Source organism: Triturus cristatus, chromosome 1_2 (genome assembly GCF_964204655.1).
Source record: "Triturus cristatus chromosome 1_2, aTriCri1.1, whole genome shotgun sequence".
Lineage (NCBI taxonomy): Eukaryota > Metazoa > Chordata > Amphibia > Caudata > Salamandridae > Triturus > Triturus cristatus.
Genome location: NC_140580.1, coordinates 273677774 through 273694093, shown reverse-complemented (window position 1 = coordinate 273694093; position 16320 = coordinate 273677774). Strand labels below are relative to the sequence as shown.

The 16320-nt window shown below is 46.4% G+C and overlaps 1 protein-coding gene across 1 annotated transcript in view; it reads right to left on the bottom strand.

Annotated features, from left to right (window-relative positions):
• TM9SF3 (transmembrane 9 superfamily member 3) overlaps positions 1-16320 on the bottom strand; it is a 333675-nt gene that overhangs the window by 176345 nt on the left and 141010 nt on the right. The window contains exon 8 of the mRNA XM_085603668.1: positions 6163-6257. Within this exon, the coding sequence (XP_085459794.1) occupies positions 6163-6257 (95 nt within the window). The remainder of the gene's footprint in view (positions 1-6162; positions 6258-16320) is intronic.

Here is a 16320-nt window from a genome sequence, read left to right as displayed (position 1 = left end):
GCCTCCTGTGTGGACACTCAGATGCAGAAGGCCCGGGTACTACCACTGCTGTGGCCAGTCTGGTGCTATTAGAATAATCCTCGACCTGGAGTGTGCGAGTTTCGTTATGACCTTTGAGATGAGAGGAAGAGGAGGAAAAGCGTAAACAAAGGTCCCTGACCAGTCAATCAAAAGGGCATTCCCTATCGATCCTGGTCGGTAAAACCTTGACGTGAAAGTGTGGCATTTTTTGTTTGTATCGTCGGCAAAAAGAGCAATGGTTAGACGACACCATGGTTGAAAAATGTCCGCCACCACTTTGTCGTGTAGAACCCAGTCTTGTTGATCGTCGAAGTGACGGCTTAGAGAGTCCGCCTGAGAATTTTGCTCCCCTGGCAGATGGACTGCTGTGATTAAGAGCGGACTGGCCAGGAGCCAATGCCAGATCGCTTGTGCTTCCAGGGACAGCCTCCTCCCTGCTTGTTTAGATAGTATATAGTGGTTGTGTTGTCTGCCTGAACCGATATAGACTGTGACTGTATAGAAGGGTAGAAAGCCTTGAGAGCTAGATGCACTGCCCGTAGCTCCAGCATGTTTATGTGATATGCTTGTTCCTTGCTCGACCACCGGCCCAGAGTCTGCAGAAGGCCCATGTGTGCTTCCCAACCCCGAAGTGAGGTGTCTGTGATTAACGATTGCATCAGAGGTGGTTGGTGGAAAGGCACTCCCACCAGTAGATTTTTCCGAAGAGTCCACCATGGGATGGATGATCTCACAGCATGGGAAAGTAAAATCTGGTAGTCCCATCGAGCCGTCATCTGATCCCATTTGTGTTCCAGGTCCTGCTGCAGAGGTCTCATACTCAGTCTGGCGTTGGGGACTAGAAAAATTCAAGATGCAAACGATCCCAGGAGCGATGCAACTTTGCCGAACTGAAGGTTGATGAACTTGAAGAAGATGTTTGCACTTCAGCCTGATTGATAATAGTCTCTCCTCCGAAGGAGACACTTTTCCTGCGCTGGAGTCTAGAGTAGCACCTAGGTAAGGAATTCTTTGAGTGCGTGGATTCCTCCATTTTGACGTAAAGGCCCAAACGCTGTAGGAGGTTCAGACAGATTCGACAGTAGTCTTTCACAGTCGGAGGAGATGAGCTCTTTAGGAGCCAATCGTCAAGGTATGGATAGACAAACAGACCATGGCGATGCAGAGCAGCGACTACTACTGCCATGCATTTGGTGAACACTCAAGGTGAAGACTTTAGGCCGAACGGCAGGACTCTGTACTGATCGAGCCTGGAGCCTAAAATGAAGCGCAGAAACTTCCGGTGTCGCAGAGCAATTGGAACATGGAAGTATGCATCCTGAAAGTCTGTCGAGCATATCCAATCCCGTTGTTGGAGATGGGGATATATTTGATGGAGCACCAGCATACAAAAAAATGTCTTTTCGGATGACTTAGTTGAGGAAACTAAGATCCAGAATAAGTCTGAATCCTGCTTTTTGGCCCTTCTTTTGTAACTGGAAGTATCTGCAGTACACGCCATTTTCCTCGTTGTGAGGGAGGAACCTCTCTATGGCTGATTTCTGTAAGAGAGTGGACACTTCTTTGATGCAACATCTCCAGTTGGTGATCTCTGGTCTTTACCGGAGGAGTGTATTTTGGAGGAGAGCGGAAACGTAGAGCATATCCATTTTGCAGTATATTCAGCACCCATTGATCGTTTATAATGCTGAACCACTCTTTTCCATGTTAGCAGACACTTCCTCCCACCGGAGTTGGTAACGGTGATCGAGAAAGTGATTGCTCATTGCTTGGTGGTGTTCTTGGCAGTGGAAGAGGGTTGTCGGGGTGCACCTCTACCCCGGGAAGGTCGACGTCCTTGATAGTATTTCTGTGATAGGGGATACTGCTTCTGAAACAACTGAGGTTTGAACCCTCTGATTGAAAGGCCTGCGATGATAAGGCCTGTACCAACGTCTGATTTCCTTACTCTTTTCTAATCCCACAGCCTTAAGAGTGTCCAGTTCCGATTTCATCCTGGCCATCTCTTCATCTGTATGAGAACCAAACAGATAATTCCCTGAAAATGGAAGGTTCAAGATGCGCTGCTGGGCCTCCGGCTTCAAGGCTGTAAGACGCAACCAGGAAGATCTTCTGGCGCAGGTGCCATGCGAGCATGAGTGCCCAGCCACAGATGCTCCATCAACTGCCGCACTGATCATTTGGTTCGCTACGAGAGCACCCTCCTGGAGAATCTCTCCGAAATCCGGGGCGTCCTCCTTGGGCAGTTTGTCTTTGAAGCGCTCTAGTGAGTCCCACAAAGCCCTATCGGGACGTCCCAAAAGGGCTGGAGCACTAGATACTTTTCAGGATGCAGCTGCAGAGCCGCAAGCTTTACTACCCCATGAATCTTGAGCTCTGCTCTCCTTGTCCGGAGGGACTGTTGAGGAAGAGGCTACTGCGTGGGTCTTCTACGCCGCAGCATTCAACACAGAGTCTGGGGATCCGCCCTGAGGAAGAGGATGTTGTTCCGATGGTCTGTAGTTCTTTAGAATCCTTGCCGGAGCCGTTTTGAGTGTTGCTTGAGCAAGAAAAATGTTCATGACCGGTTGCAAAAGGCCTGGAACAAATAGCAGTAGAGGCCTCAACACTGACCTCTGGTGCAGAGTCTCAAAGGCGACAGACGTAGACGTCATGTAAAGTATTGATGTAAACAACAGGTGATACACTGGAGGGTGGACTGTCCGTCAGAGTGGGTGAGTAATCACTCTTGGAAGAATGAGTAAAGGAGGAAGACCAAGAAGGTGATCTCCGCCTCTTGCGACGGCTATGGGAAGTAGATCTCCGACCTGATTGAGATCGGATCCGTTGGCGACCCCTGGAAAGAGTGGTAGGGGAACGATCCAGTGCCTGCACCAAACGAGCCAGAGGAGATCTATGGAGAGGACTAGAATAGTCCAAAGACTGTTGGATCTGCGTAGCTGTCATTTTCTGCCAGTGGTGTACTGGAAGGAGCCAGTTTGGAGAAAGATGAGAGGAAGGAGATCTGAGCTCTTCTTCCCATTGTGCAGGAGGAGCAGTGGTCTGCGGAGTGGAATTTTGCACTCGCTGTTCTGGAGACGGAGCAGAGGAACTTCTCGACTTTGAGATAACCTGATTAGATCCCGCCCTCGACACTGAAGGCTCAAAAAGGCCCTTTGATGCAGAGCGGTGCCTCACCGAGGTCAAGCGATATGTCGACGTCGATAGCTGAGTGTGTCTCGACGTCTAGCGGCTATGCACTACCAAGATTTGAGAGTCCATCGACAGAGTTCTTGGCCTCGATGTCGGAGATTGTGGAGGCGTCTTCTGTTTCGCCGTTGACTGAGGCCCCGTAGGTGGAGACTGGTGCTTCGATGTTGGGAAAGGATTACCGTACGGAGCCTCGACGTCGTACGAGGAGAAGATGATGGGGAGCATATTCTTGATGACGAACCTCCTATGGACACAGTCGACCTAGGCCTTGACGTTGAGCGCCGTCTTGTGGGCTGCAACGGAGGAATCTGCTTCGACATCGAACCCTTCTCGACGTTGTAGACATCTTAGGCCTCGACGTGGACCACCGCCTGGTTGAGAGCAATGGAGGTGTGCGCCTCGACATGGAACACCGTAACGACGGTGACGACGGAGAGCGATGTCTCGACGTTGGTCGTTGAACCGGCACCAATAGAGAACTCCTCCTCAACGCCGACCGTCGCTGGGTTGATGGAGGTGGAGGATTCGATGTTCGTGTATGAAGTGATGTACCTCTATGCTTCGAAGATTTCAACGACCAATGCGCTGAGGCTCTCGACAGAGATGCCGCCATCGGAGGGGTTGATGTAGTCGTATTCTTCGCACGTGGAGGCATTTTCGATGCTGAGCCTAATTCCGAAGAAGAACAGACCGGGACTTTAATTCTGGAGGTCGACTGCGCCATTTTTTCTTGCATCTCACAGGAGATCTGCCTCTGGAGGTAGCAGATTTATTTTTCTCAGAGAGACCATAAAGACGAATCCTTGAGAGTGTGTCTTGACATATTTTAGCAGTGTTGGCAGGTCTCAGGAGAATGAGACTCAGGAAGGCATAGAATACAAACAGAACGGGAATATGTTTTAGCCCTTTTACCACAGGAAAGGCAAGGATCAAACAGAGAAGGCATCGCTGAGTAAACAAACAGCCACACTGCTAGGAATAAAGTAACTGCCTACTCCAACCGGTGTTGTATGTCGAACAAAAGGAAGTTACAGGAAAAAAAGGAGATCTTCTCTGACAAAAAAAGTTAGAAAATCTGTGGAGCCGAGTAACCAGGGTCCTGACTGAAGGAGCTGGAAAGAACAACTGACCTGTCATCGCTGATGCATGATGGGAAGCTAGGGGTCATGGCTGCCTCAAAGACAATGTGCCAGTTTTTGATGTTCTGCATTTGCTGTCATTTTCTATGCTGTTAAAGTTCCAATGCAGCCTATGGTTTGTGTATGTGGCAAAGACAAGGTCTCACAGCATTGCTTAGCCTTTGTGTGTTTGTTTTTCTGGTGAGCTGCTTTGATTGGTAAAAAAAAAATATACATTATATCATATCATATATATATCAAACTGCCCGAAGCTTTGGAAGGGCACACTCAGCTCCCCATCTGTCCAGATTGCTTTAAGCATTCGCCCCAACATTCCAGGATTTCCATAATCTTGCCGACACGTTTCGAGTCACAAAGCTTTTGGGCAATTTGTTGGACATATATATCTCTCTATCTCTCTATCTCTCTCTCTCTATCTCTATCTATCTCTATATCTCTATATATAAAGATTTTCCGGGATCCCCGCACATGGGCGGGAATATTCAGAGCTTATGACCATTGATGAAGATCCCCTGGAAGAGAACTTCTGTTTTGTCTGTGTTGAGTTTCAGAAAGTTCTCTTTCATCTACTCGGCGATGCTAGTCATGCACCTGTGAAAGTTGGTCCTCTTGGTGGAGTAGTCGTCCAATAGTGTGAGGATGAGCTGGGGGTCGGTGTAGGAAATGTTATTCAGTCCATTGGTTCTGATGATGTAGGTCAGGGGGTCACTGAAGATGTTGTTTAGAGGCTGGTTCTGATGATGTAGGTCAGGGGGTCACTGAAGATGTTGTTTAGAGGCTTGAAGAACACCGCATATGATGCTCTTCTGTTCGGAGGTGAACGGCCAAGGCGGATTCTCTATGTTCTTACGGTGAGAAAGGAGGCAATCCATTTGAGGGCATTTCCTTGAATTCCAATGTGGTGAAGCCGCTTGATAAGGCTATGAAAGGATATGGTGTTGAATGCTGCTGAGAGGTCATAGAGGAGGGGCCACCATCAAGATCAAGGTGGCAGCGATCAGGGTGGTTTCTGTGCTGTAGTTGGTGCTTAAACCTGACTGATAGAAGTCCAGAATATTGTCGCCCAGGTGTTCTGCGAGTTGGTGCTTGATGCCTTTTTCGAGGACTTTGGCAGGGGAAGGGAGCAGAGATGGGACGGTAGTTGTTAAATTCACTGGGGTCGGCAGACGGTTTCTTGAGAAAGAGTTTGATATCCGCGTGTTTGCATTCTTCGGGGAAAGTGGCCATGGTGATGGACGCATTGAAGACTGTGCGGAGTTGGTTGCATATCGATTTGCTTTCTAGGTTGAGAAGGTGGTGGGGACAGGGGACCATAGTTGCTCTTGAGTGGACTTAGTTTATGATGTCATAGGTGTTTTGTATGGTGAGCTGGTCCCAAGAGTTAGTGGTATTGGTTTAGGGACGTTGTGAAAGCTTGGGACCAAACAGAAGGACACGGAAACAAAGAAGAAAGGTTGTCAAGGTGCTTTAGGGCTCCATTGGCATCATTCTGGGGTCGTTTTTGGTGCAGACATGTAGTCACTGCCCTCTACTGGCACAGAAAAGTTGTTGAGTTTCTGGATCTAGTCTGGAACCTGGGATATTCAAGAAGTGAGGAATCTGCAAGTAGAAGCATTCATCAAAAATAGGGCCATTATTTTCTGGGAACTTTTTAACAAGAATTTTTAGCAATATTCACATAAAAATATTCGAGTTAACTGGAATGCCCTCATTTTGGAGAAAATCATAACTATATAATGCATAGTTAATCAGGAAATTAAAATAAAATAGTAAAAAAAAAAAAAAAATTCAGTAGAGCAGAAAAACTCACCTCCCTGTTTGGCATAAAGACTCCCGCCAAAGTATCCGTTCACAGGAGATGTTGCTGCATATACAAAAATCGCTGTGCTGAGCATGGATCCTCTCCTGTAATAGGGTAAATATAACTTATTTTCAATATTTTATATTTAATACGGTTTCAAAATTAGTATCCTGAAGTACAGGAATCGTGATTTCAATCAAATTAAGTAGCAGTAAAGAAAATAATACTAACCTGTCATGACTGCTTGGAAGCTTTTTGTTAAGTAGATTAACATGGTGGTTCCTCTACCCCATCTAGTGGTGGGTTCACAATATTGCAAATTGTTTTAGTTTAAGTCTTTGTTTCGGTTTCTGCCATAGATTGAATGGCTTGTGATTTTTCCCCATTGGAATAGGTGACTGCGTGCATCTAACCTTGTATAATCTTAATATTGTAACTCTGCTTCTGCTTTGACCCAGGGAGGGTCACACTGAAACATAACACAACACAACAAACACAATGCATAACACAACACAAAACCACCACATCATACCATAACACATGTATTTCTAAAGCATACGTTTACTGTGGGAATCTTGGCACTGAATAACAGATGCTTATTGTTACTCAACTCAATGGTACTCATTTTATCAACCTCCAGAGGATGAAAGGCTGAGTGAACCAGCCAGGATTTTAACCAGTGACTATGAAGTCAAACACAGGCCCCTACAGTGGATGCATTAGTCCACTAAGCCATCAGACCCAGCTTTACAACACAAGCTGCAAACCTACTTTTACAGTCAAAAATTATTTTTGGTGTACAGCACATGCCAAATCCTGCACACACATCAATCTTTTGCAAATACATTCCTGGAGCATTTTGTTAAAATAAAGTTCATAATTCAATGGATTTATGGATATTAAATGGGTATATAACCTAGTGTTTGGTATTTTCTCGAAGTTTAAGCAATACTGGTCTATGAAATGTAGGTTTGAGGTTCATATCGTGCCATTGTGTATCTCTCCATATACATGAGATATGTGGCAGCACCATACGAACATTACAGACCACGGGGATCTACATTATTTATTTGAAGAAACATACTCAACTGACTTCATACTAAGCCCTGATGAAGTCACAGGCTTACGCCCTTTTAAAAAACACATGTGTTGGCTAGACCAAGATAACCTGTGAACACAGAAAGAAAGAAAGACCTGAAATTGATGAACATTTGGTGTCTCTTTTTGTGTGCTTGTAAAGATAATCTTGTATGCTTTAGGACTCACCTCCCTACCTTGGAGAGTGTAGGAAGCTGGCTCTTTATGTGATACATCAAAAATCTAATATACAGTGTAAAGAGTCAAGGGGTTCCCTTCTAACTGGACAGGTGATTCCTATGCAATCCCAAAGTGCTCCAGTAGATGGTAGCGTTGTCGAGCAGACTTTTGCAAATACACATTTGTGATCAATATTATGACACACGGCTCCAAAAGGAGAGCCACGCCAATTTATAAAAATAACAAGTATCTTTATATATGTTTAGGCATCAGAGAAACATCGTTCAGGTAAGTATGTTTTTAAATATAAATTCCTTTCAGTTCAAAAAGTGGACACAGTGCAATTTTTGAATTCTGCAATGCTATCCTATGGAAAGAAGAACAAGTTCTGCAAAAGGGTATAGTGCAGCATCTTACAAGACCAATCTCCAGGTGTTAAGGTAAGTGGTGGGCAAGGTCCAAGGCAGCAACAGCAGGCGAGTGCAGGGTGCAAAACAACATCTGCAGCCCAATGGTTTTCATGGAATATCGATCAATGCAAAAAGAGGTTGCAGACTCTGGCTGAAAGAGGGAGGGGGGGGTTAACTCTTGCAATACTCTGGGACTGAGGGACACCTGAGGACCTCTTCTCCACAACGCAGGGGTGACGGATGTAAAGGTGAATTTCGGCGTTTTTTTAATTTTATTTTTTATATCGGGAGCAGTCTAGGTGGAACACCTGCAGAGGCTGCAGGCAACATCGGGAAGTCCACGAGGGGTGAAACAACTATAGACTCGAGCTCTATAGAGGGCTGGGGGTCCTTTTTGACACCATTGGCCCACTTCAACTCGGGTCGGGGTGATGGGTCGAATGGTGGCTTCAGGTGTCAGGGTTTGGCGGTTTCAGGGGCCTCAGTCTCTTTGCTTTGGAGTTTCTGCAGGATGCAGGAGAACAGATCTGCTGTTCACAGGAGGTCTTGGGTCTTTATCAAAGGCAGGTAGTATTCCCGGATTCTGGAGTAAACAGCTGCAGGACGAGTCTGCATTGGTGTAGTTTTTGATGAGGGATGCAGACAGGCCGGCATGGTTGGTACCAGATCAGCGGCTTCTTTTCTTCTCTCTGGTTTTGCATCTCTTCAGTGCCTTCTCTCTTCTTAGGTCATCAGGATCTGCTTCTCTGATGAAAGGGACTCCCCTAAATACTGAATTTAGGGGTGCTACAGGAGTAGCCAAAGGGCTACTTGACCCTTGGGGTCACTACACGTCTATATGACCACTTCCTGTGGGAAGTGGGCAAAACCCTGTCCCAGAATGGCTACTTCTGAAAAACTGTAACCACCTCACAATAGCCCACCCTAGGGGTGGTACTAGCTTGGAGGCGGCACGCCTACCTGCCTAGATGAGTTTCTCGCCTGTCCAAGTGCCAAGTGGGTCCTGGACAAAATGGGACGGTTCCTCTTGAGAGGGGAGCCAGATTGGCATTCCAAAGGTGGCAGCTCTTTGAAGCTTGCATGCCCTAGGAGGCTGATCAGCAGGTCATCCTGTGGGAGGGAGTGTTACACCCTCTTCCCGGACAGGCTTTTGTTCTGGGTCTCTTGAGAGCAAAAGGCTCTCACCCTAGGAGCTCAAAACATCATCTCGGTGGCCAGTAGGTTTTATGGGGCACCTCTAAGGAGCCCTCTGGGTGCATGTATTGGTAAATCCATCGCTGGCATGAGTGTGGATTTATGAATACAAGATGTTTGATACTAAACATCCTTATTTTCAGTGAAGCCGTCATGCAGCTGGGGAACTTGTTTTCACCAGTGTCAATGCACGTGTTAAATGGCTTTCCTGTCCACTTGTACTGGCAGTAATAGGACTGACCAGTACAGGGGGCACACCTACTCGTGCAGGCTTGCCATCACATGTAATATTCAGTCTGCCATAGGGCTGTCAGGCCTGCTTTAGGGGTGACTTACAAATATAACATGCAGCGTTAGGGGACATGGCACACAGGCATGTGTCACATTTATTAAACAATGTTAGAATGCACACCTTGTTTCATGCATTTGACTGCTCAAAGGCTTGTAATTGTTGTGTGCCATCCCGGAACGCACTCTGTCCGTGAACAGGACTTGAAATAGAAAATGTGCGGGAGCCTGGCCAGGTCCCAAGCCAGGATGCACAGCAATGAAGAATAATCTCCAACAGGTGAGTTACAAAATATTTTTCCATTTTAAACTATTGTATTTTCACAAGATTAATTCAAAGTTAATTTATATCCAAACAAGTTCATACTTGTAAGTTTCAACCATAAGTTCAACCAATGGCGATACTGGCTTTTCGTCCAAACAAGTGGGGGTTCATTATTCCTCGTAGCGCAATGCACACATCTTCATTGATGTGCATCCTGGGTTGGGACCTGACCAGGCTCCAGTCCATTTTCTACACAGAGATGTGTGACATGTCGTGTTTTCACTTTTGTCTGCAGCAACACGCGCAGCCTGTAATGGCAGTCTTGCATGGGCTTGGTGAGAGGCCCCTTTGTGAGATGGACTAAGCCACGCCCTATTTACAACACTAAGTTAGCATAACCGAGATCATAGTTAACAAGCAAGCTTGTCGCTTCTGCTGCGCTGCACACGATACTGTTGTTATGTGTTATTCATTTTGTAAAATGCTGACTCGACTTTGCCTTACAGAATAACAAACGGTTGTTATACATTCTTAACCGTGAAATGTGCCCTTGATCTGTACATCATGCAAAGAGCGCGTCTGGGTCACTAGAAGGTACAGAGTGTTGTGTTTAGATTGATCGTAGACACTTGTTAGACATATCATGCATACAGCTGCCAATGTTTGAAGGACAAGCGTCTTTAATATTGCAGAACAGTTTGGTTTTACATTCATTCGAACAAGAAGAGCTGATGCATGCTGTGAGAGCTGATCCTTTGATGTGATTCTACTAAGCTGATCTATACGGTATGGGGTCCCCCCTGTTAGCCTAAGAGACCTTCTAATAGTCTAATAATAATAATGTATTAGATTATAGTGAAAGGAGTGTGGTCATATACCACTGTCATTAATAGTATGATTGCTCCTTTCATTCTATATGGTATTGTAACAATGTTCATGATTCTGATCTTTACTGTTAGTCTGCTAGTGTTAGCCAAAGTACTGCATCTTAGGACGCGAGGTTTATAAAATAAACTCTTTAAACTTTACCGTGTCTGTATTATTAGGTTGTGGACTAACAAATAAGTACGAACAGGTATTTCGGATTCCCACCACTCCTGAGAAATATCTAAGTCGCTTGTTCTGGTTTGTCTATACATTGGGACCACCTAGCTAGATCTAGGTTAACGAATGAGATACTAAGCTAGTCGGATAAGGGGTTCTGGGGGGAGTTTTCTGGTACACCACAATTCTCTGAGGTCCTGGTCTCCTGCGCATAGTTCTGTGCAAAAGCATAATCCCTGCAACATGGCGCACCTAACGTTTGGTCTTAACGTCTGAGACGCTTTAGTAGTGCTAGTTTTAGTCCACAACAACCCTCACTCTCATTTACGGAAAACTTGAGCGACGGTTTAACCTACCTAGGTTTAGACTAAAGGTTCAATCAAGCTTTAAAATTAAAAGGTTATAATTTTTTGAGCCCAAGTGCTACTGTGTAAATCGTTGTTCTTTAAGGAATCCTTATGGCGGTTAATATTCCCGCTCATAGTAGGGTTCCTCTGCGCGCTCATCTGAGGGCGTATGGGGTACCTGATGACGGGATGTCCGTAGTTTTTGTGGTCAGTGCTGATACCACCTACCCGTATGAGTTGTTTTACTCATGGGTGACATTTGCGGAGGTGGATACAGACGATAATTTGTTCCACGAATATACAGCCTCGGCTGTACCTGCGGCTTATGCCCCATATCGGACTCTGGAAATTCCTATTACTGCCTGGCAGCATACAATTTGGTTTAATGGCGCCCTCCCCCATGAGGTCGTATCGGCGAGAATGGGCCCGTTGTCAATTGCAGGGGCTACATGGCCGGATATACTCCACACCCACGCTACATGACGATTGGCGTGGATGATTTACGAACACTACACACTGCCCTGATTACGGTCCATAGGGCTTTAGTGCAGTATGTGTCATGCACAGTTCAGGTGGGAGCACCTGCGGTTGCTGGACACGGGGCAGATCACCATCACGCGGTGGTGATAAGCCCTGTTATGGTTAACGCGGTTGTCGGCAAGCGCCCCCTCAGTAAGGATGAATTTCCTTACTGGCTTGCAGAAAAATTTGATCAATTAGAAGCCGTTTTCCAAACACTACACCTGTGGATAAACACAGGATACTCACCATTACTTTGCCCAAAGACCTGGTCCCTGAGCTTGTTGATTGTGACAATTGGGGCAAGATCTTTGCTGCGACATATTCGAAGTGCTACGGCACTCCGTCTATGGCTGTACTACCCTCCGTCAAGAAAGTTCAAGAAAGTCATGGTGCGGAGGCAGCTATTGAGTTGGGAATGAGGCTAGTCGACAGTTTCGATGTGGTTTGTTCCATGGTAATGGGCAACCTCAAAGGAGATGCCATGCAGTTCCAAGTTGGCAATATGCTGGAGCTTCTGGCTGATGAAGACAAGCCTCGGCAATTCGCAAAAATTATTGCGAAAGCCTACAGGATGGTTGGACGTAGTGCCTTAGGTGTAAAACCCACCATCAAAATTCCTTATGTAGTGCAACAAACTAAGGTGAGTTCGTCTACAAAAAAGACGAAAAGCCCAACTTTCCTAAACAAAGTTGGCGAGCCAAAAAACAAGAGAAGCAGCAACAGAAACAGGTTTCTCGCCCTGCCTCACCAGTTCAGTCGTATAGTGAACGCACTTATGATTTGCGCGATCGTACTCGTATTAAGTCACCTGATAGGTTTCAGGTTTCTGAACAACGCTCTCCTCGTTCTTCACAGGAAACATCGGCTTCGCACTCTGATGGTGGAGATCGAGGAAGAGGATGGGGCACTCAAGGTCGAGACCATCCCCGCCAGACTGACGGTAAAGGCAAGCAAGAAGACTCTGCCAGACCGCGTCCACCGTTTCAGAAAAAGAAAGTTGCTGCTATCTCAGCGAGATATGCCTCAGATGGTCAGGACACAGCTTCGGAACCCGACATGGGCACTAACGCTGCTAGACAGCGCGGCGGAGGTTACAGTAGTGCGGGAAGCATTGCGTCCATTTCTGGAGGCGACAGCAACTGACATTTATGTGACAGTTGAAACTGCTGATACTCGCGTAGCCCCCCCAAAAGTTTATTTGAAATAGTCCTTAATATTGAGGGTGACATACAACGCAAGATTAAAGGGTTTTTTTGGGATAATCTTACCACCACATATGATATTCTTTTGGCGGAGAAAGATTGGCCTCCGGCTTTCATTTTGGACACCCCTAGGGGCGAGGAAGTTATACTTCCTTCCTTTGGGCACGCAGTGCCCACGGAGGAGTCTACTAGGTTGGCCGGGGAGTGGGCGCAGGTGCTTGCGCCTGCGTTATATCGTAATCAGGTTGGCTGGGATAAATGTTCTCCCAATCACGAGATTCCATTGCGATCCGATCCCCAGCCTCAACCCCAATATCCCATGCGTCGCGAGGCTAGACCTCACGTCGCGTCAATCCTTGAACAATTGGAATATCAAGGAGTAATTGAGACATGTGTGTCACCCATGAATAATCCTTTATTCACTGTAACGAAGCCTGACGGATCGTACCGCCTAGTTTTGGATTACCGGCATTTAAACTCACATTGCCGGACGTGTGCGGTACAGAATACTCATAGTTCGGCTCTCGTAGATAGTCTTGTGAGAAAACGTTTCAAAACTACGCTCGACTTATCCAATGGCTTTTATTGCCATAATCTGGCCCCTCTTAGTTATGAGTGGACAGCATTTACCTCGGGTGGTAAACAAAAGTTGTTCAAGAGGCTCCCGATGGGCTATAAAAACAGCCCTGGAGTTTTTGCCGCTCGCGTGGTCTCTCTCTTAGAGATGGTAGACCCGGAAGCGTACTCGTATGTCGACGACATCTATCTGACAGACGAGTTGCTTCCACACCTTGCTCGTGTGGATAACATAGTGACTATGTTTGCAGACTTCGGTTACAAGTTTAACTTTAAGAAGTCGCACATTGCTGAATTTACAGTGTTGTTCTTGGGGTACAAACTCAATAATGAAGGTCGAGGCTTGGCACCGCAGTTCCTTGAGAAATGCGCGAACCTTCGTATCCCTACGACACTGAAAAAACTACAATCCTTGCTGGGTTTTCTGAATTTCGGTCGATCCTACATTCCTGATTATGCCCAGCGTATCAAGACACTTTATGCCTTGATACAATCAACTTATACCAGATCTTGCTGGCTGCCAGAGCACACGTTGGCATTATATACTTTGCAAACAGATCTTCTTACGGCTAAATATCTAAAAACTCGTGACAACCACACCAACCTGGTCATTAGAATTGTTCCAGGCGCGGAAGGTTTCACGTACTTAACGTTCAATGAGGGTGACACTGTCCCCATTGCTTACAAATCTCATCTGTACACTTCGGCTGAGCTGCGATTTTCCACTGTTGAAAAAGTCTTGACAGCAGTTCAGATGGCGATCCTGAAAGAACGAGCGCTATCACAAGGAAAAGGCATGCTGGTGGTAACACCGTTTCCTGCTCTTGAAGCGGTCACTAAAGCTAGTGTACCAAATTCTAAGGCTTTGCATCCAAGGTGGATACAATGGGCGACCTCCTTAGCTTCGCCCGATGTCGAATACTTCTTTGACGCGGCGTTGCAGACACAGGAGAGTTTGGAATATGAATTCGTTCATCCAGCTCCACAGTCATTGCGCCCTATCGAGGAATACCATTGTGTCATATACACTGACGGGTCGGCGCAACCCGCAACTGGATCAAGGCACGCTTATTCAGCAGCTTGCGCAATTGTAGTCGGTACTTTCGTGAATGGAGAGTTCAAATCTGATGCAGTGCATACGCAGTCATTGGGTGATTGTACCGCGCAACTGGCGGAGCTTCGTGCTCTGGTGCTTGCACTTGAGTTTGCTGATCACAGAGTCACTACTCTTATAGTGAGTGACTCTTACTACTGTGTTCCATCTTACAACGACAATATACTTTTTTGGATTATGAATGGTTTTCGTGACTCCAAAGGTTGCTCAGTCAAGCATAAAACAATTTGGGCTCGAGTGTCAGAACTCAAAGGGAGTTTGCCACTTGTGGATGTAATTCACACTCTTGGTCACCAACGAGTTGGTGTCCATGCTGTCGGTAACAGTTTGGCTGACGAGGCAGCTAAAACAGCAGTGGCAACATATTTAGTAGCAGCAGTTACAAGATCAAAATCAAAGATAGATGCAGACATCTTAGCAGCTATTGCGGCATCAGGGACAAACTTCCCTAGAGGTTTCCCTTCTCGATACCATTATCACTTAAGTCCTGATAAAGTCCCATTAGTGAGGATTAACGATGTTGGTGATAGATTGATTCCCAACGCGGACTGCAGACCAAATCTGATAACAGCTGCCCACGAAGGTGTTGCGTCTGCGCACGCTGGAGTGTCAGCGACTATCTCTCTTTTGCAGCAACGTTACTGGTGGTACGGTTTGTATAAACAAGCGCGGGCTTATGTACTTAATTGTGACATTTGCCAGCAGATCAAACCTTCTTCTGTTGCGCGTCCACCTCCGACGCAGCTGCATATATCTAATCAACCACTAGCGTGTGTTTATTTAGATCACTGCGGTCCTTTTACCTCTGATACTGCGTACAAGTACATCTTGGTTGCAGTGGATTCGTGCACACGTTTTCTGTGGGTGTGGCCACAAAGGAGTGCTGATGCCAGGACTGTCATCAAAGCATTGCGTGTCTTTATAGGGAGTTTTGCGTGTGGTACCCTTCACTCTGATCAGGGCCCGGCGTTCGCCTCTAAGGCTTACAAAGAGGCTATTAGAAGTTTGGGGGTCCAAGTCAAATTTTCGTCTCCATACCGGCCTGAGGGCAATAGTGTTGTGGAACGGATGAACCGTGACCTAAAGCAATCGTTGACAGCCAAGGTGTTCGGTACAGGCCGGAACTGGCTTGCCCACTTGTATGACGTCCAGCGTGCACTTAATAATCTCCCTAGAAGGTCTCTGGGTGGGAGGACCCCTCAAATGATGCTCTTTGGAGTGAGAATGTTTGTTCCGGACCTTGACGGTCTAGACACGGCGGCGGCTGCCGCCCCTTTTGACCTGGATGACCACTGTGCTGTATTGCAGAATCTACAAGAAGCAAGAGACACTCTGGCAAAAGAACACGTGCCCTCTGCATCAGAAGAAGCGCTCCTGATTCCGGTGGTCGGCGGGCTACCTCGAGTTGGTGATCTGATCCGTGAAAAGGTGGAGAACAAGGAGTTTGGCCCCTCTTATCGTGCACCAGTCCCGGTGCTTGGAGTAGTGGGTACGCGTATAGTTGTTTTACCACCACTTCCTGGTCGCAAGGAAAAAAGGTACATTTCAATTGAAAATGTCAAGCTACACAGGGTGGCCGATTCTCCATAGTATGACACCTTCGGTTTCCTGCCCTTCAATGCTGAGAAACTCTGTTGTGTTGCCACCCTCTATCATCGTGCCTGAAGTTTCCATTGAGATGACTACAGTTAATAATCCGCCAACTCATGCTAGTGGTTTGCCCGCTGATCCAGAGTATGCTTATCCTACAGAAGTCGCTTTGCCCCTTTTAAATACAACAACACTTGCCCAGTCCCAGTCTTCCTTTGAAACTGAATCATTGACTTCCACTGTCCCTTCCAAAATCTCTATATTTTTTGCCTGGTTCAAGAGACATTTTTTGGTTGCACCTTGGACTTACATCTGGTTGGTGCTGATTTGTATTTTTTTTATTCATGACAATTGGCTT